At 45.6% G+C, this 21,497-nt stretch overlaps 1 protein-coding gene across 4 annotated transcripts in view; it reads right to left on the bottom strand.

Annotated features, from left to right (window-relative positions):
* The window catches only part of HMCN1 (hemicentin 1), a 314,549-nt gene that overhangs the window by 144,679 nt on the left and 148,373 nt on the right, over positions 1-21,497 (bottom strand). For all 4 annotated transcript variants that reach the window (XM_077928329.1, XM_077928326.1, XM_077928327.1 and 1 more), the window contains 8 exons: positions 20,114-20,261; positions 19,083-19,209; positions 13,642-13,796; positions 8,620-8,898; positions 6,110-6,391; positions 4,479-4,587; positions 2,502-2,671; positions 1,678-1,832 (listed from right to left, as the gene is read on the bottom strand). In XM_077928329.1, coding sequence (XP_077784455.1) covers positions 1,678-1,832; positions 2,502-2,671; positions 4,479-4,587; positions 6,110-6,391; positions 8,620-8,898; positions 13,642-13,796; positions 19,083-19,209; positions 20,114-20,261 — 1,425 coding nt within the window. The remainder of the gene's footprint in view (positions 1-1,677; positions 1,833-2,501; positions 2,672-4,478; positions 4,588-6,109; positions 6,392-8,619; positions 8,899-13,641; positions 13,797-19,082; positions 19,210-20,113; positions 20,262-21,497) is intronic.

Raw genomic sequence — 21,497 nt, 5'->3', positions numbered from 1 at the left:
GAGTGGTACCTATTTATCTACTTGTACTTTGACGTGCTTTCAAACTGCTAGGTTGGCAGGAGCTGGGACCGAGCAATGGGAGCTCACCCCGTCTCGGGGATTTGAACCGCCAACCCTCTGTGGTTTAACCCACAGCGCCACCCACGTCCCATTATGAGGATTACCAAAGAAAGCATTCCACTTTGTGATTCTTTCTTCTTATTATCCCCTGTAGAGCTCTGCTTCCCCCCCTTCATTTCAATTGACCTAGAAAAAAAGCCTGGGAGTTTTAAGCTATTGGCATATTAAACAGAACTAAGGTACACAGGGAAGCAGGTTTTACGTTTAAATTATAGCAATGAGCAGTAGCAGTGTGTGTGGCACAACAGAGTCGCTCTCTTGCCAATCACAAAATCTATTTATTTGGTTTTTCAAATTAAAATTTTACGGAGATATATCAAACATAAATCATAAAAACAAGATTCCAAGGAATCTCCTGGACTTCCCTCCTCCCATTTATGGGTCCTATTGTTAATCATTTCCTCCTGCATCTTTTGTGATAATCCAAATAGTTTACCTCTCCATTGTGTCCAAAATTCACCATTAAACTACAAACGTTATTCCAACCCTACTAACGATTTTAACTGTTTACAATGGTCTTTAAGGTAGGTTATAAATTCCCCCCATTCCTTGTTAAAATTTTGGCCTTCCTGATTTCTGACTCTTCCGGTCATTTTAGCCATTTCAGCACAGTCCATCAACTTCATCTGCCATTCTTTTCCGGTAGGGACTTTTCTTGAGTCGCTCTCTTGTCAATGGGGTTCCTGCTACCGTGGCAAGTTCAGGGCTGCACAGAAACACTTCTGGCCAACTTGGCATTCCTGTTAGTGCGCCTGTGAAGTCCCGTGTACCTGCTGTTGCTTTGCCCTATCTCTGCCCAGGCAGTGACCCTGGTGATGGGCCAATGGCTCCATGGATCTGCCCCACCATGTGGGCTGCTACTGTTAATGGCAGGGGGTTGGACTCGATGGCCCTTGTGGTCTCTTCCAACTCTATGATTCTATGATTCTATGATTCTATGTTCCATTTTTAAGCCTCTGGAAAGGCCAGGAGGTGGGAGGGCAAATGGGAAACTGTGAATCTGAAGGGTCTAAAACACTTGGGCTAATAAAGTAGCACAATATCAGAACAATATTCCCCACCCCCTGCACCGTTCTGCTGAAGAATCCCATATATTATTATTATTATTTATTTATTTATTTATTTATTTATACCCCGCCCATCTGGCTGAGTTTCCCCAGCCACTTTGGGCGGCTCCTAATCGAGAGTTAAAAACAATACAGCATTAAATATTAAAAACTTCCCTAAACAGGGCTGCCTTCAGATGTCTTTTAAAAATAAGATAGCTGCCTATTTCCTTGACACCTGAAGGGAGGGCGTTCCACAGGGTGGGTGCCACTACCGAGAAGGCCCTCTGTCTGGTTCCCTGTAACTTCACTTCTCACAGTGAGGGAACCACCAGAAGGCCCTCGGAGCTGGACCTCAGTGTCCGGGCTGAACGATGATTGTGCAACTCTAATGTTTATACGTTCCTGCACCAACAAAATCCTGCACCTTCCTCGTCGGGTGCCTCTGTTCTCCTGGAAACTGGCATGGCAATCATTTAATGCTGTGGATTATTGAAATCGTGATACGTACCCGGATATTTGCTCTCGCTGTATTTACAGGCCGACCGTCTTTCAACCAAGTGATTGAAGGGATGGGTATGCCATTGGCAATGCACTGCAAGGTTACTGGTTTGTGTATCACTACAGATCTCTCAGGGAGCCCAGTCGATTTTATTGTTGGAGGAACTACAAAAAAATCAACACAGAGTGTTATGCAACACAATCCAGCTGCTATAAACCTGCATACAGTTATCAAGACAGTAGGAAAGGATCTCTTTCAAATTCTTACAATATGTTAAAACATTCAGCTACCACTGAAAATAGCAACTGGTTATTTAATTCCCCTGCTAAAAAGGCAGCAATGTGTTGATTCTCACCATCCCAGTCCATAAGATCTAGAGCAAGACTTGGAACAAGACAGGTAAACAAAGACTGCTACAAAAGGGAATGCCTTCCTCTGTACAGTGGTACCTCAGGTTCAGTATTTAATTCGTTCTGGAGGTCTGTTCTTAACCTGAAACTGTTCTTAACCTGAAGCACCACTTTAGCTAATGGGGACTCCTGCTGCCGCACCGCCGCCGGAGCCCGATTTCTGTTCTTATCCCGAAGCAAAGTTCTTAACCTGAAGCACTATTTCTGCGTTAGCGGAGTGTGTAACCTGAAGCGTGTGTAACCTGAGGTACCACTGTACTTCTCTTGTGATCAGCATAAGGCAATTTAGAATCCTGAAATTCTGGTGCTATACATTGAGTGAAACCGCAAAGCATTTAAGGCTGTTTGATAAGGAAATATATTCAGAGACATTCCCTCTCCCCACCCCCACACCCAATTTTCTTTCCTGGAGAAACAACGCACCATGCACCGTCACATCAAATTCCTTCTTGTTTTCGCCTGCCTTGTTTGTTGCTACGCACTGGTAATGGCCAGTATCCGAGACTTCAGTCCGCGAGATGAGAAGCTTGCGTCCGTTTAGTAAGATCTTATATCCGATTCCCCCTTCGATGGGCTGGCCATTTTTCAACCACCTGGTGGATTAAAAAGCAGGTCTCATTTGTATAAGCTAGGGGATCGTAGGATACCTGCGAAAGTATTCACAAACTAACACAGGCTACGGAGGCTGAGCTTCATTCAGAGTCTGACACTTCGCCCAGCGTACTACTGTGGATTGTGTTTGTTCAGGTCTCCCAGCCCTCCAGCAGCCTAAGAGAATACAGTGGTACCTCGGGTTAAGTACTTAATTCATTCCGGAGGTCCGTACTTAACTGTTCTTAACCTGAAGCACCACTTTAGCTAATGGGGCCTCCTGCTGCTGCTGCGCCGCCAGAGCACTATTTCTGTTCTTATCCTGAAGCAAAGTTCTTAACCTGAAGCACTATTTCTGTGTTAGCGGAGTGTGTAACCTGAAGTGTATGCAACCTGAAGCATGTGTAACCCGAGTTACCACTGTATGGGCATGCTACCTCCGTCTTTGAGACTAGCAAATTATTATTAATAATAATAATAATAATAATAATAATAATAATAATAATAATAATAATAATAATTTATTTATATCCCTGAGTGCTCACTGAAAGGACAGGTCGTGAAGCTGAGGCTCCAATACTTTGGCCACCTCATGAGAAGACTCCCTGGAAAAGACCCTGATGTTGGGAAAGATGGAGGGCACAAGGAGAAGGGGATGACAGAGGAAGAGATGGCTGGACAGTGTTCTCGAAGCTACCAGCATGAGTTTGACCAAACAGCGGGAGGCAGTGGAAGACAGGAGTGCCTGGTGTGCTCTGGTCCATGGGGTCACGAAGAGTCGGACACGACTAAACGACTAAACAACAACAACAACAATAAGGCTTTGTTTTGTTTTCATTCGGCATGTTAACCCTAATCTCTCTTTCGGCTGTTTGCTTTCTAGGCAATGAAAAAAATGACGGGGGTGGGAACCAGGAATGAAAGATCAAACTTTTTAAAAAGCAGAGGTGCCCAAGATATTCTCCAGCTTCACAAAAGCTAGAAAAATGTCCCGGCAGGCAAAAGAAACAACAGAGCAACTACAGAAAACATGGCATCCTGGATAATCTGAGGTTTCAGGAGTCTAAGGATCTGCGACTTGACTCCTGAAATTATGGATGGATAGATTTATCTTAGCCAGCCCAGTTGTGTGCAAAATGAGTAATCATATTTTTCGCTCTATAGGATGCACTTTTCCCCCTCCAAAAATGAAGGGGAAATGTGTGTGCATCCTATGGAGCGAATGCAGGCTCCTTGGCTTCAGCGATAGAAACGGGAAGCCTTCGAAGCGCAGAGGGAGCACTCCCCCCGCACTGTGAAGGCTTGCGGATAGCAGCCTGCAGCCTGAAGCCCGGGGAGCGTAGCGCCAACTCCCACTGCACTCCCCAGACTTCAGGCAGCTATCCGCAAGCCTTCGGAGCACGCCCCCAGCCCCGCAAGCTCCCGGACCTGTTCTGGGGGCTGGGGTCGGGGGAAGCTCGGGCTTCCCCCGCTCCAGCCCCGCGGCTAAAAACAAAGCCAAGACAGCGAGCGAGATCCATCCCACTGGCTGTCTTGGCTTCTTTGCTCTTTGGGGCTCAGGGGGGGGGGGGGATAAAAAAAGTTTTCTTTATTTCTCCCCCTAAAAACTAGGTGTGCCCTATAGTCCAGTGCGCCCTATGGAGCGAAAAATATGGTAATAAAGTTCTTCTACTTCTTTTTCTAGAACTTTTTTAACCTTTGCTAAACTACTTCATTTTCTTTGCACTTCCAACCAAAATCTGACACAAGTCATGGATTTCTTTTTCTGTTCTTTTGTCTCTCTTTTTGCACTGAACAACAGCTTCTTACGTGATTGTTGGCGCAGGCGTTCCTGTTACTGGGCAGTCCAGCTCCAGGGAGCTGTGGAGAATCACAATATAATCTGTAGATTCATTCTCCCCTTCCATACTTGGTGGCACTGGAAAGACAGCAAAGCCAGAGGCACAAATAAGATTACTGTCAGAATTTTAAAAAGCAAATGATTTAAAATGCTATTTCATGGTCCGTCCTTTCTTGGACGATTCAAAATTTCATTGGACAAGAGATGGTTTAGAGCTCATACTTTTTGCAGCAATTTATTTACAGGTTGAACTGCTAGCACAGAAGCATAAAAATCAGCACAACTTTCCAAGCAGCATCAGTCCACCAATGCCAAACATTGCAAGTGGTGCATAGTGATGTAATGAAACATGCCACTGAACTTTAGACAATGAAACCATTGTTAAATGAAGGTAAACATTGTAAAATGAAGGTAAGAAACATGTTAATGAGGAGTTGCTAAATCTCCCAGTACTGTCTATTGTTCCCCATCAACAACAAAATCCATATGTCACACAAATGGAGAGGAACAGTCCATTACAAATTTAATATAGAGCCTATATAGGTAAAGGTAACGGACCCCTGGACGGTTAAGTCCAGTCAAAGGCAACTATGGGGTTACGGCGCTCATCTTGCTTTCAGGCCGAGGGAGCCGGCGTTTGTCCACAGACAGCTTTCTGGGTCATGTGGCCAGCAGGACTAAACTGCTTCTGGTGCAACGGGACACCATGATGGAAACCAGAGTGCATGGAAACGCCATTTACCTTCCTGCCAGAGCGGTACCTATCTATCTACTTGCACTGGTGTGCTTTCGAACTGCTAGGCTGGCAGGAGCTGGGACAGAGCAACAGGAGCTCACCCCATTGTGAAGATTTGAACCGCCAACCTTTTGATCGGTAAGCTTAGGAGGCTCAGTGGTTTAGACCACAGCGTCACCTGCATCCCTAGATACTATATAACACCAGTCCTGAAAGACCTACATTGGCTTCCAGTACGTTTCCAAGCACAATTCAAAGTGTTGGTGCTGACCTTTAAAGCTCTAAACAACCTCGGCCCAGTATACCTGATGGAGCATCTCCACCTCCATCGTTCAGCCCGGACACTGAGGTCCAGCTCTGAGGGCCTTCTGGTGGTTCCCTCACTGCAAGAAGTGAGGTTACAAGGGAATCAGGCAGAGGGCCTTCTTGGTAGTGGCACCCGCCCTGTGGAACGCCGCCCTCCCATCAGATGTCAAGCAAATAAACAACTATTCAACTTTTAGATGACATCTGAAGGCAGCCCTGTTTAGGGAAGTTTTATCGTGTTTTTAATATTCCGTTGGGAGCCGCCCAGAGTGGCTGGGGAGGCCTGGCCAGATGGGCGGGATATAAGTAATAAATAATAGTAATAATAATAAATCACATAAAGGAAAAAAAACAGTCCTATCCTGGTGCCATCCAGATGTTTTGGATCACAACTATCATTATCCCTGACCATTTGCTACACTGGCTGAGGCTTACGGGAGCTGGACACCAACATCTGGAAAACAGCAGGTTGGGGAAGGTTGACGTAAGTGAAACTTGTGGAAATACCTGTTTGACAGCGCAGGTTAAATAAAAAGCTTAATTTCTGTTTTTACACACCTAGGATCTCCACATCATATTTGATTTCCTTCTCTCCTGCGATGCTGGTAGCCACACAGACATACTGGCCATCATCAGCCTCTCCAGCATTCATGATTTCCAGCTTCCTTCCACCAGACACAATGTGCAGGTTGTCGCTGGCTTTCACGGGAACCCCATCCTTCAGCCAAGTCAACAGGGGAGGTGGGTTGCCAGCAGCATTGCACTCCAGCACCAGGGAACTGCCAGAAACCACCTGCTTGTTCTGGATTGCTTCAGAGTCACCCTCAATAACTGGAGGAACTGGAAGGAAATGGAGAGGAAAGGGGACCACTCAAAAATCCAAGCCATTATTTTCTGTGACCACTCAAAAATCCAAGCCACTATTAAATCAATTGGTTTGGTTCCATCCCAGGTAACTCAACCTCCAAGGAATTATCTTGTATGGCAAAACCATGGTTAACAAGAGGTGTTTTCAGGCTGGTTAATGCCACAAAGCGTTGTATTTTTCGCTCCATAAGACGCACCTTTTTCCTCCTAAAAAGTAAGGGGAAATGTCTGTGAGTCTTATGGAGCAAATGCATGGTCCCTGGAGCCGAATTGCCCAGAGGCAAAAAGCAGATTGTGCTTTTTTTTTAAGAAAGAGGGAAGGGGGTGTTAAAACAAAGCCGCTGAGCAGCTGATCAGCAAGCGATCAGGAGGGGAGATAAGGGACTCTAGCGATAAAGGAGGCTGCCTGGGAGGAGGGAGGTAAAGGCAGCGAACTTGCAAGGAGAGGAGACAGGAAGATTAAAGCAATGAGGAGAGAAATTAGAAAAAAAGGAGGAGCAAAAAATTGTTCCAGCTAGGGAAAAGATACTAAGGCAAACAAGAGGGATGGGGGTGTTGAAACAAAGCCGCTGAGCAGCTGATCGGCAAGGGATCGGGAGGGAGATAAGGGACTCTAGAGATAAAGGAGGCTGCCTGGGAGGGGGGAGGTAAAAGCACATGGATCCTCAGGATTTTTGCTTTGGGTCACCCAAATTCATCATCAGAGCACATAGCATGTCCATGGCTACAGCCTGCACCAAAAAACACACACATCCATTGTTTCGTGGCAATGGCGCAAAAACGTGGTTACAAAGCACAGGTCCACATGGATCCTCAGGATTTTTGCATTGGGCTACCCCAAACTCACCGTCAAATCGCATATCATGTCTGTGGCCACAGCGTGAAGCACAAAAATAATACATCCACTGTTTCTTGTTTTCCTCCTCTAAAAACTAGGTGTGTCTTATGGTCAGGTGTGTCTTATAGAGTGAAAAATGTGGTAAGTGAGGACACTCATTGGTTAAACTGGCTTTTTGTAGGGAAAGCCATTTTTAAAATTCAAAGCTGTCATATGTTGCTGGATTTCCTCATGACAAGCAAAGTAAGTAATTTCCAGTGAGAAAGCTCAACAGCTGAATCACTTTGAGCTGCTTCTCGACTTGTGACTTTTCCCTGAATAATGCCTGCGGGTAGTGATTGTTGATGGGCAGTCTCAACATTGTGGTGGACCCATAATGTGTAAGAACTGGGTGGTCGCCACATTAAAACATAAGAACTCATTAAGAGCCCACTGGGTCGGACCAGAGGCCTATTTCCTCAAACACCATCCCACCCTCATGGTGGTCAACCAGACGGGTTTGAGAACCCCATAAACAGAACCTCTGGACAGCACCACTTGTGTTCCCCAGCAACTAATACCTACTGCTTTTGTGATACCAGAGGTAATATATACCTGTATCCCTGAAGGAGCGTCTCCACCCCCATCGTTCAGCCCGGACACTGAGGTCCGGCTCTGAGGGCCTTCTGGCGGTTCCCTCACTGCGAGAAGTGAGGTTACAGGGAACCAGGTACAGGGCCTTCTCGGTAGTGGTGCCCGCCCTGTGGAATGCCCTCCCATCTGATGTCAAGGAAATAAACAACTCTCTGACTTTTAGAAGACATCTGAAGGCAACCCTGTTTAGGAAAGTATTTAATGTTTGATGTTTTATGGTATTTTTAATATTCTGTTGGGAGCCGCCCAGAGTGGCTGGGTTTTTATTTATTTATTTATATTATTAAGCCATCACGATGGCTAGCAGCCACTGATATCCTTATCCTCTATGGGTTTGCCTTTATAAAAAGGGGTGCATCTAAAGCACAACATGGGAGAGGAGGTAGGAGATGGAGCCCACTGGTGTTCCTTGAGACTAGAAGTAATCTGCACCGGGATAAAACTGACCGAGGAGGAGAAGTTTCAGAGGGGATGTGCAGGCAGGGAATGGGGCAGGGTCCAGCTCCCCCACCTCTCCTTATCACCCATATTATGCTTAAAATAAGTCTGCCACCCTCTAAAGCTTTCTATATCAATTTGGCTCAACCCTCAACCAACTGAAAACCTAAGAGCAGTCAATAACAAGCCAAGAAGAGTCAAGCGGAGGCCCAGATCGGCTGGACAGATCAAATTCCAGTTTTCTGACTGCACGCCGAACAAATAAGTGTATTCTTTCTCGTCTCCTTCCTACCGTAGACATCCACTAGGAATATTTTTTCAGCAGTCCCAGCTACATTGGTTGCCTGGCAGCTGTACTTTGCAGAGTCAGAAACTTGCGCACGAGGAATCTGAAGGAATTGCCCCCTGTCCAGGTACAGAGCTTCTGGGCTCGACGCAATAGGGTGCCCATCTTTATACCACGTTATGGTAGGAGCTGGGATTCCCCTTGTCTCGCATTCCAGCTTTAGCACACTGTTCAGCAACGTTGACACTTCAGTGGTAATGTTTCCGCCTTTGATTGCAGGTGGGACTGTTTTCAGGGAAGGAAAAGGAGGAGAAAAACAGTAAAAATCAAGATGCAAAGAAGAGGAAGAGTCTTAGAACACAAAGGAGGCCAGAGCTTAATTATGACTTGGTTTCTAAAGGGCTTTCAGTGGACAAATTGTTTTCCCCACCCCACAACAGCAAAAACAAAACAAAAAACAGGGTGATGTAGTTTCCTCCACCCGCCATCTGTAGCAGCAGCATCTGGGAACAGATTTACCACAATAGTTTTTGTTGGTTAAACAGGCTCCTAATGGGATAAACTAGCAAGAGACAAGAAAAATCTAATTGGAACCGTCTTCAAAATATAAACTCAGATATGCACTGTTTGTGAACACTCTTATTTGCTCATTGTGTTAAGTGTTGAAACAAAGTTTAGACTAAAGCATGGCATAGACTTCAAAATATATAAACTGTTAACTATTACAAAATATAATCCACTATTGCAAAGTACTTAAAGCATCTCACAGTCAATAAACAGGGGTGCCTTTGATGTTTAGATAGCAACCTGTATAATAACTTTGAATTTGCTTTCAAACCCATGTTGAGCGTTTCTCTTTATTGCATAGCACTAATGTCTGTCATAAGGGACGCGGGTGGCGCTGTGGGTTAAACCACAGAGCCTAGGACTTGCCGATCAGAAGGTCGGCGGTTCAAATGCCCGCGACGGGGTGAGCTCCCGTTCCTCGGTCCCAGCTCCTCCCAACCTAGCAGTTCGAAAGCACGTCAAAGTGCAAGTAGATAAATAGGTACCACTCTGGCAGGAAGGTAAAGGGCGTTTCTGTGCGCTGTTCTGGTTCACCAGAAGTGGCTTAGTCATGCTGGCCACATGACCCGGAAGCTGTACACCGGCTCCCTCGGCCAATAAAGCAAGATGAGCGCCACAAGCCCAGAGTCGGTCACGACTGGACCTAATGGTCAGGGGTCTCTTTACCTTTTTAATGTCTGTCATATCCTACAAGATTCCTTCCCAAAGGCCCTTTGATCCATGTTTGGGTGTGTGAGAGAAAAACAACAGGAGAAAACATATCCCAAATATTTTAAAGAGACTGCATGCACATTCAGGACAGAGATTCTTGCACATTATCCTGGTGAAGCCATCTGCCCAAACACAACAGATGCCTTCCTGGGCATACAGGCACCGTTCCATTTTATTTCGCCCTGGGTAAAAGAATGGTGAAAAGGGAGCTTGCTGAACCATGTGGATCCTGCAGCCTAATTCAAACAGAGGAGGGTTCCGGAGTTGAAGAAAAAACATCCATGTAAATCAATAATAAAATGAACGGATTGCTTCACTGACACTCAGCCAGCCATTGTCAAGTCAGCTCAGCACATCAAAAAAGCAAAATAATACGGGGCTCAGATTGGCTAAGGAGAGCCTTAAGTTTCACCCTAGACACCCTTTCTGCCTTCCCTCAGGAGACCCGACTCATATTTTGAGAACCACAAGTAACACTTCAACACTGCGCTGGTTTCAGCATTCCTTGAAACCCAGAATAATTCCCCGTCCTCTGGAGGCAACAGCTTATGTGGATTCCTAGCCAAAAACAATGTATGTAAACTAATCATTTGCAGATGCTCCTGCGAGACACTGCGAGCGACATCCACTGCGCGCACAAGCCAAACCCTCAATGAGTAGCTTGACTGCTGGTGGAGGTAATGTTTGCCTGCCAATGTAAGCCCCGCGCTGCCAAACAAGTCGGTTGATTGCAACCTGCCAACACCCCAGGTTCCAAGATATCATTCAAAATGGCACTTTAAAGATGCGAAAGGCCTAATAAAACAAACACTGCTGGGGCAGGGGTGTTGCGTGAATGACGGGTGACCTCCCGACTAAGATCTCTTCAGGCAAACATTTTCCCACCTGTTACAAAACAGGCTCATCTGACCTGTCCATCATTTTGATGCCAGTATCCGTACCTAAGGAGATCCTGGGGCAGCGGTTCTCAACCTGTGGGTCCCCAGATGTTATTGGACTACAACTCCCATCATCCCTGAGCTCTGGACTTGCTAGCTAGGGGTGATGGGAGTTGTAGTTCAACAACATCTGGGGACCCACAGGTTGAGAAAGGCTGTCCTGGGGTCTCTGAGTCTGTTATCAACACAGACAGACAGGATTGATTTAGTTTCTACGCAAAGAGGAGCCCTGCACTGGGCTAGATCCAGGAATGGGGAAGGAATTTGGCTCAGTTTGCATTTTAATGTGAACCTGTTAGGAAAACATTCTTTAAGAAACAGATAAAAGTTCCTGGAAGCTTTAAAGAGGGTTCCAGAATTTTCTTTAGTGTGTAGGTGTGGTACTCTAGGCTTGATTGGTGCCAGCTGGAGATGCAAATAAAGGGAGGAAGTTGCAGGATGCAATTTCCGCACGAGGAAAGCACGCACGCATGTGCGCGCGCGCACACACACACACACACACACACACTCTGTCAGCACGCACACTGACAACAAGTTTGGAAGTAAGACAACGTGTGCTGCTGATACTGTGAGTTTTGATGTCAGGATTGTTAATTACTGGACTGAGATTATACCATGCTGGAGAGATAAAGAAGGAATGTAAATAGCTTGCATATAATAGTAACAGAAATGCTTGTGCAACCAGTCAAGCAATAAAGAAGCTCTTGACTGTGAATTTGAGTATGACTCCTGTTCTTGTCCTCTGCCTCTGGGGAAAACTCTGCTACAAACAGCAATAAGTGGTTTTACCGAGGTGCCACCACACAAGCAGGAAGAAGAAGAAGAAGAAGAAGAAGAAGAAGAAGAAGAAGAAGAAGAAGAAGAAGAAGAAGAAGAAGAATAGTAGTAGTAGTAGTAGTAGTAGTTTGGATTTGATATCCCACTTTATCACTACTCTAAGGAGTCTCAAAGCGGCTAACATTCTCCTTCCCTTCCTCCCCCACAACAAACACTCTGTGAGGTGAGTAGGGCTGAGAGACTTCAGAGAAGTGTGACTAGCCCAAGGTCACCCAGCAGCTGCATGTGGAGGAGCGGGGAAGCGAACCCGGTTCCCCAGATTACGAATCTACCGCTCTTAACCACTACACCACACTGGCTCTGCACAGGAGAAGTGTGTGGGTGGTAACCTCTAGTAGAACCAGCCCCATATCCCATCATCCCTGACCACTGGTCCTTTTAGCTAGGGATAATGATGGGAGTTGTAGTCCCAAAACACCTGGAGGGCCGAGTTTGCCTATGCCTGGGCTACAACATGAACACCAAGTCTTGACTGCCCATAGAGTGAACAACAGCATTAGGACCACAACCTTTTTAATGTTTTAAAAAAACCTGTTCACTGTAACTTGCGGCATAAGATGGAGTTAAAAAGTTAAAGGCAGCTTAGAGGACTCTGACACTCCCTTAGCGTGTGTCTGTTAGCTGGTTTTGTCATCACTGCCATGTTGGTTTGAGACCACGTAAAAAGCCTCTGTCAATGTTTATCCTTTTGTCCTCAGTCCCTTGGGAGCTGGATTATTATTGCATCAAAAACATACCCTCAGATTGAACCATGTAGGCAGACATTTTACATGTACCCAGAAGACGTGGGAGCAACTACAGAGCCAAAGGCAAAGGAGAGGGGGGTTAAATACATCCCTTCCATTTAAACAGAAATGAAACAAATCCAGTGGAAGAGGTGATTTCAGATTGCCTCTCTTTTTCACTTACTATCCTCTTAGAAGGCAGACAAGTAAACAACTGATTAAATATTATTATCATTTCTTGTCTAGGTCTCACACCCACCCTCTGAACGACTGTCTGCAGTTGGGGTCAAAGAGTCTAGGAAAGGTAATTGGATATACTGTCCCATTCAAACCTACATCGTCTGCCCTGTTCTATTTTGAAGGCCCAGAACATGTGGTCAGTTTGCATTGCACAGACTGCCCCCACACCCCACACAGATTATTCCCTTTTTCCCCTCCTTTTCGGTCTCCTGTCTGTTTTTGTTCTCTCTGCACTCCAATGCAGCCTTAATGTGCAAGATCGCTAATGACCTCCTCTTAAAGCATTCTGGCAGTCTATCACAAGTTTCCTGTCTCAATTATTACATGAGATTCAAGTTGTTCTGCCTGGCTTCTGTCAGGGCTAGACAATAATTACAACCCCCACATAAATCTCTGCTACGTTCTTTTCTGCCAGCCTTCCTTCCTTCCTTCGGTTCTGCTCACAATCTATGCCCTGGAGAATGTCTGCAAATTCTCTACTTACGCTGAAATTAACTAAGAAGTGAGGTCAAGCTTTCCTGACAAAGATCCCCCATTAACTCCTTCCGAGATAAACGGGTTCAGCAAAAAGAATCACCTTACTAATCCGGCAGTCTTCAGGCACTTTTAACAACTTTTTTTTTTTTAACATATGTTGTCTGCTTATTTCATTTACGAATGACTTCCTATAAAGTATCTCAAAGCAAATGCCCAATAAAGAATAAGGAGTTTCTGCTGGTTCAAAAGCTGGAGAGGGGGCAGGTTTTTTTGGAATCTTGGGAGCAACAAATAAGAAAACTTTAAATTTGTTAATTCTCTCTGTTGCAGTTGGGATATTGCGCTATGTGCCTGGGAATAAATGATATAAACTAAAATGCATTTGCACTGAGGTGTGTGTGTGTGTGTGTGTGTGTGTGTGTGTGTGTGTGTGTGTGTGTGTGTTAGCCAGGATTATCAAGCGCTTCCACTGTTTTCCTTACCAAAACAAACAGAAAAGATTTGCTAAGATCATGCATATGTAAGTTACTTACCGTGAATTGTGAGTTTGAGTTCCTTAAACTGTTTGCCAGCAGAATTGGCTGCGCTGCACTGATAGCGCCCTTTGTCTATTCTCCGAGCACTCTTAATGTGCAGGATCTGGCCTTCATCCAAAACCTCAAGATTAGGATCCCCTAAGAAGAGGGGCCTGGAGGAAAACAAAAACAAAAACACCACAACTTCTGTGATACTGTGGGTGCACACAAACCACAATGAATAACCTGGAACTTATTTCTGCATAAACATGCCTAGGATTTCACTATGTGGAATACACCACTCCTTCAACTCATCAGTATTGGGTTATTGTAACCAAACGGGTGTATCCAGCTGGGATACCCAAACTGATGGCAAAATGAGTCTCCCACCAATGAAATGGGGATCATGGAAATATTTAGCAGTCCCCCCTCCCCCTTCATTCCTCCACTTACCACCTCCATTGCTGTTCTGAAAGGTCCCCACATCTTCTAAATCAGATTATTCAGGGGAGATGCAAGGGCGAGGGGAAATTTCCAAGCAACACCGTCATTCATTCATTCATTCATTCAGCCTTTATTGGCATAATATCAAAATTTAAATGATACACCTATTAAGATATACTACAATGTCACTTCCAGATGACCTTTTTATTGAGCACTAATTGGCGCTGTGGGTAAAACCACAGAGCCAAGGACTTGCCGATCAGAACGTCGGCGGTTCGAATCCCCGCGATGGGGTGAGCTCCCATTGCTCAGTCCCTGCACCTGCCCACCTAGCAGTTCAAAAGCACGTCAAAGTGAAAGTAGATAAATAGGTACCGCTCCAGCGGGAAGGTAAACGGCCTTTCCGTGTGCTGCTCTGGTTCGCCAGAAGCGGCTTAGTCATGCTGGCCACATGACCCGGAAGCTGTACGCTGGCTCCCTCGGCCAATAAAGCGAGATGAGCGCCGCAACCCCAGAGTCGGCCATGACTGGACCTAATGGTCAGGGGTGCCTTTACCTTTACATAACAAATGTAAACTGTTAGGAGCCAGGTTTAAATGTTGGAACAATGTGATTTTGTTCAGTGAAACCCTAAGGGTGACTGCTTGCTGATCCCTAGCTTCCTGCTTAGAACTGCAGCTTCCACAGTTCCTTAATTTGTTGACGCTGTGACAATTCAGTAGATTTTCACATTGATTTGAATTTTGTAATGCAGACGCACCATTTTTGTGCAGCAGGTTGACCTAGTAGGGTTATGGCTGGACATGCATGAGGATCTCAGATCTCTGCAGATTTCAGTAGGAACTGTGACTTGATCCATACCTCTCGGACTAAAATACAGACATTGAACTTAGATATTCACTAGTTTTCATATTTCCTAAAATGTTCTGGTGCAGTCCTCTGCTCTGTAAACATATCAAACTGCATTTAGAAATGTGCATTTGGAATGAAAATGCCTAACCTCCTCACAAACTTGGTGCAACCAAAGGGAAATTAAAGGTAAAGGGACCCCTGACCATTAGGTCCAGTCGTGGCCGACTGGGGTTGCGGCGCTCATCTTGCTTTATTGGCCAAGGGAGCCGGCGTACAGCATACAGTGGCCAGCATGACTAAGCCACTTCTGGCGAACCAGAGCAGGGCGCGGAAACGCCGTTTACCTTCCCGCTGGAGTGGTACCTATTTATCTACTTTCACTTTGACGTGCTTTCGAACTGCTAGGTGGGCAGGAGCTGGGACCGAGCAACGGGAGCTCACCCCGTCGTGGGGATTCGAACCGCCGACCTTCTGATCGGCAAGCTCTAGGTTCTGTGGTTTAACCCACAGCGCCACCCGCATCCCTTTATTTGTTATGTAGATGTGCCCAAACAATTCGAAGCCACAGTCTGACAGCATTTATTCAATTATTAAACTTCTTAACTTGGGATCTCCTTCCTTGGGGGGGTTGAAGCAGAGATTGGATGGCCATCTGTCATGGATGCTTTAGCTGAATTTCCTGCATTGCAGGGGGGGTTGGACTAGATTCTATAATGGGAAAATCTTTGACCCCCCCGCCCCAGAGATTCCTGAACCACATTTTCCATCAGCTCCAGCCGGCTTGGCCAATAGTCAAAGCTGATTGGAGTTGTGATTTCACAACATCTGGAGGGCCAAATGTTTCCCTTCCTCAATCTTAACCATCTGAACCTGTGTGCAAATGAGCCCAAAGTGGTTCCAAAATACCCAAAGATAAAGCATCAGGTAACAGCTACCGGCAGTGTTCTACACTGTACAGATTTCCAAGTTGCAGTTGCCATTAGAATATCCACTTTGGCCACTGGCCTGCATTACGAAACGCTAATGCTATTTGTCCAAGAATATTTATATACTCATTTTTGTTGTCCAACTAACATTTGTACTGCCAAGTTCAATCCCCTTAATGGGCTTTTCCCGGAAGATGTGTAGTTCAGAGGCTCAAAATCTCAACTCTGCAGTATACTGTGCTGGAATGTAACTCTGCGCATCTGTAAAAACATTTCACCTTCTTCTCTATGCTGCCGAACAAATGAAATAATAGGCTTGATCCACTTGCAATGTCTCCTGGGGTCACTCACATTCATTTCATTAAGGCTTCCATTCACAAGTTTCCAATACACCGCTGTTCATGCAGCTGCTTTTTGAAAAGATATGAAAATGACATCTGCAGATTGATCTTAAAGCCGTGAGAACCTGCTGCCTCGGTTTACACAAAGCCTTGTTTCACCCTGGGACTACAAACGTCACAAGAAGGTATGGTCTAGTACCTGTTTTCAGCAGGTTTTTACATTCCTAAAAGCCATGGCGGTGTTCATTTACTAAAGCTGAATGGCTGAAAATAATGTTTTAGCATATGTCAGTGTGTCTGCCAAATCAGTAGACGACAGGTAGAAGAGGAGCTTCCCTGGGCTTTGTGATTACATTTTGGGGGAACATGAGTAACCTTTTGCTACAAAATAAAAAAATTCCTTCCAGTAGCACCTTAAAAAGGTAAATGGACCACTGACCATTAGGTCCAGTCGTGGCCGACTCTGGGGTTGCAGCGCTCATCTTGCTTTATTGGCCAAGGGAGCCAGCGTACAGCTTCCGGGTCATGTGGCCAGCATGACTAAGCCGCTTCTGGCGAACCAGAGCAGCGCACGGAAATGCTGTTTACCTTCCTGCCGGAGCTGTACTTATTTATCTACTTGCACTTTGACATGCTTTTGAACTGCTAGGTTGGCAGGAGCTGGGACCGAGCAACGGGAGCTCACCCTGTCGCGGGGATTCGAATCGCCGACCTTCTGATTGGCAAGCCCTAGGCTCTGTGGTTTAACCCACAGCACTACCTGCATCCCATACCAAGTTTGTTATTGGTATGAGCTTTCATGTGCATGCACACTTACTGAACTGGGCATATGAGCAGCTTTAACTTTTATCTGGGGTTGCCAATCAGTTTATGTGAATTTAAAGGTGATTATGTCTCTACTTTTTCCTAGGGGGGAAATCCCTTTCATCCAAGTGGCAACCTGCACCCCCCCTCCCCCAGCTAAATTTAGATTTTCCCAAGCAATCCCATAAAAGAAGAAATTCCAATATAAAACTGTGTGTTACTCAACTGTGAACACACTGAAGCACATTGTCTGTGGGTTGTATCTTTGTTTTGCTTTTCATGTGCTGCCATCTGTCACCACACTCCCTACTTTGTTTTGCTTCCATCGGCCCAAAGGAAAGGACGCCGCCTGCCTCTTCCCAACCACGTTCACATTTTTTTGTTTCTTCGTTTATTTTATGGGAGCTCTTTTGCACAGAACGGCTCTTGCACAAAACAGCTGTATTAAAAAGAACCGGTGCTGTTTTTTCCTAGGAAAAAAGAGGTGCAGGAACTCACCACAAATGCCTCCCTTGTTCTGATGGAATGGCAATGGTGCCCACCTGAGGGGTGCCAGAACTGAGTTTCGATGAGTTCCAGCAAAGAAAGGAAAAAAGAGGACTGATGTGCGGCCCAACTGTAGCTGTGTGCACCCATTTGGGTGGTGTTGTGGTCTAGACCACTGGGCCTCTTGGGCTTGCCGATCAGAAGGTCGGCGGGTCGAATCCCCGTGATGGAGTGAGCTCCCATTGCTCCGTCCCAGCTCCTGCCAACCTACCAGTCCGAAAGCACACCAGTGCAAGTAGATAAACAGGTACCACTGTGGCGGGAAGGTAAACAGCGTTTCCGTGCACTCTGGTTTCTGTCACGGTGTCCTGTTGCGCCAGAAGCAGTTTAGTGATGCTGGCCACATGAGCCAGAAAGCTGTCTGAGGACAAACACCAGCTCCCTCGGCCTGAAAGTGAGATGGGCGCCGCAACCCCATAGTCGCCTTTGAATGGACTTATCCAGGAAGTCATATTATCCTCCACCAGGGCAAGGGCCTTCTCAGTGATGGCTCTGACCTGGTGGAATGCTCTGTCCCATAAGACCAGGGCCCTGCAGGATTTAACTTCCTTCCGCAGGGCCTGTAAGACAGAACTATTCCACCTAGCTTTCAATTTGAACTTAGCCTGATCTTTTATTCCTCTTCCTTCCTTCCCTCCCCCTCCCCTTTTTATGAAGATTACCCGCTCTGGGATCCCACAGCTAATTCTCCCCTGGTCTCCTCACTGGCCCAAATAGGACTAATTTAGCCAGCTAGCCCTGGTGATCATCTAATGTTTATTGGATGGATTTCCCCCCTAAATTGATTTTTGATTTTATTGTTATTCACGTTTTATACCGTATTTTATGCTGCTTTTTTGTAGCATCAATTAAGTGTTTTAAATTTGTCGTTAGCCGCCCTGAGCCCAGTTTTCTGAACAGGGAAGGCAGGGTATAAATAAAAAAATATCACCGTATTTTTCGCCCTATAGGACGCACTTTTTCCCCTCCAAAAATGAAGGGGAAATGTGTGTGCATCCTATGGGGTGAATGCAGGCTTTCGCTGAAGCCTGGAGAACGAGGGGGGTCGGTGCGCACCGACCCCTCTAGCTCTCCAGGCTTCAGGAAGCTATCCCCTAGCCGTGGGAGACCCAGCTCTCCCAGGGCTAGCAGAGAGCTTGCCTGCACCCAGAAGCTTGGGGCGCGCTGAGCTCCGCATGCCCCAAGCTTCAGGATTAGCGCAGCACTCCGCTATCCGTGGGAGAGCCGTGCGGCTCTCCCATGGCTAGCAGAGACCTTGCCGGCACCCAGAAGCTTGGGGCGCGCTGAGCTCCACACGCCCCAAGCTTCGGGATTAGCGCAGCGCACCTGAGGGGGAAAATAATTTCCCCCCCTTTATTTCCCCCCCAAAAAACTAGGTGCGTCCTATGGGCCGGTGCGTCCTATGGGGTGAAAAATACGGTATTTATTATTATTATTAACCTTCCAGGGGTACGCTTACGTTTACTTTTACCGATATATGAACAGGAAGACAACAGTTCCTCATCTCTCTTTACTATGTTGCATCAATGTAAGATAGGGCACTTACTTTCCATCTTTGAACCACTGGATAATGGGGAGAGGAGTACCACTGACTCTGCATTCCAAGGTGGCATTGTGGTTGAGGACGGCGGAAACTTCGCTAGGTGTGTCAGCACCTCTTATGGTGGGTGGGACTGGGTGGGAAAGGAAACAATGAGAATCACTAGTCAAACAGGAGGAGGAGAGCGGTTAAACAAAATGTATCATGCTCCCTGACACTTATAGATGGGGCTGGATCTCATCGAAAGAAGAAGCAACCAAAATTAGTAAGGGCCAAGGTTAAAGCTTATTGGGAAATGATATATAATGAAATGAAAAGGATGTTTAAAATAATCTTTGTAAAAAAAACACCAAACCAATAAAAACAGAATCTGTTCTTTTGGGAATTGTAGGGAGAGAACTAACTAAAATGTATATAAATTTATTCATTTATGCTACTACTGCGGCAAGAATGTGACTTGCACCAAAATGGAAAGAAGCAGAAGTCCTAGCAAAGGAAGAATGGATACAAAAACTTATGGAATATGCAGAAATGGTGAAACTTACCGGAAGAATAAGAAACTTACCGGAAGAATAAGAAATCAAGATAACTTAAGTTTTAAAAAAGAATGGAAATGGTTTATCGAATCTTTACAGATAAATTGCAAATAGATCAAAACATGGGCAGGATTACTGTAACACTCTGCAGTATATATTTAAAGAAGATGAATAAAGGAGCAAATCAAGTTAATTTGGATATTAAAAGAAGATATTAAAAACAAATTTAAGGAACTGCAGAAAGAGGGGGAAGGAAGTGAAGTTTTGAAATGTAAAAATGACTGTAAAATTAGTGAAATGTATAAACTTGAAAAGTATAAACAAACAAAATTAATAAGGGCTGCAGGGCACTTAGATGATATTGTAAAAAGAGGCAAGAAAACCTGAGTTGCCATTAGGTGCCCCACCACTGTTCTATAACTTAGGCTTATATTAAATGTCAGGTATACTTGAAATACTAAAGGCTACTTTTTCAAGATTGCTATCTTTAACAATACCAACCTCGCACATCTACATTGAAGAATTTCTCTGAGCTCCCTGCTATGTTGGTGGCTTTACATGAATACAGTCCGGCATCGGCGGTTGCAGCTTTAAGAAGTTTCAACAGCTTCCCATTGTTCAAAATCTGCAGAGTGCTGCTCTCCACCACCTGAAAACAATCCAAGAGCAACTAATTCAACACCTGCCCAAATCTAGCATCTGAATAATCTAACTTGCCCACACCATTTCCTGGGCCTAATTAGGCCCGTCATACTTTAAAAGTATTCCTGAAAGTTATAAAGCATGATCTGCAATTAGGAGTCATGGCAGAGGCTAAATAATTTTACAGATGGCAATAAATTATCACTATGATCTTCCAAATCTGAAGAGGCAGTTGTTTCCTTAACTAGTTTTCTACTAGGGCAGGGGTCTGCAACCCGCGGTTCCGGAGCCGCATGTGGCTCTTTTACACCTTTGCCGCGGCTCCAGGGCAGATACTAGTGAGGGGAGGAGGCGCATTGTGTGTCCCGACACTCCCCACTGTGGCGGGCGCTGTACTGGCTGTGACGTCGCATGGGGGCGGTGCGTGCGTTAGTCACGCACCGTCCCGACGTCACCTTCCCGCCCGCCCGCTACATGTAAGGGGCATGTACGCTGGTCGCTGCATTGAAAGGGGGCATGTACGCTGGTCACTGTTTTGAAGGAGAGTGAAGAACACACACACACAAAAAGGTAACTTGTTAATTTAACGTTTATTTCTATGAGGAGGAGTAATTCTGAGGGGTCAAACAAAGAAATAATAAAAAAGTGACAAAAAGGTTATTTTTATAATGACAAGTTTTGCGGCTCCCAGTTTTTTTTCCTTCGGAAACGGGTCCAAGTGGCTCTTTTTGTCTTAAAGGTTGCAGACCCCTGTACTAGGGCAAAGATGCAGGCAGCAGGACTGGAAAAATCACTATAGCCCAGAGCTATAATAACCCTTCCACTCTTGCAGCCCATCACATCATGAGCACAAGTGAATAACTGATTTACCGTATTTTTCGCTCCATAAGACGCACTTTTTTCTTCCTAAAAAGTAAGGGGAAATGTCTGTGCATCTTATGGAGTGAATGCGTGGTCCCTGGAGCTGAATTGCCCAGGGGCAAAAAGCAGATCATGCTTTTTTCTTCTTTTTTTTGAAAGAGGGAAGGGGGTGTTGAAACAAAGCCGCTGATCGTTTGCCGATCAGGGAGAGAGATACAGGCCGCTAGAGATAAAGGAGGCTGCCTGGGAGGGGGGAGATAAAGACAGCAAACTTGCAAAGGGGGGAAACAGGAAGACTAAAGCAATAAGGAGAGAAATTAGAAGAAAAGGAGGAGCAAAAAACTGCTCCAGCTAAGACACTAAGGCAAACAAGAGGGAAGGG

The sequence above is a fragment of the Podarcis muralis genome, chromosome 5 (genome assembly GCF_964188315.1).
Source record: "Podarcis muralis chromosome 5, rPodMur119.hap1.1, whole genome shotgun sequence".
Lineage (NCBI taxonomy): Eukaryota > Metazoa > Chordata > Lepidosauria > Squamata > Lacertidae > Podarcis > Podarcis muralis.
The sequence above is the reverse complement of the archived record's forward strand: the minus strand, read 5'-3'. Positions and strand labels throughout refer to the sequence as shown.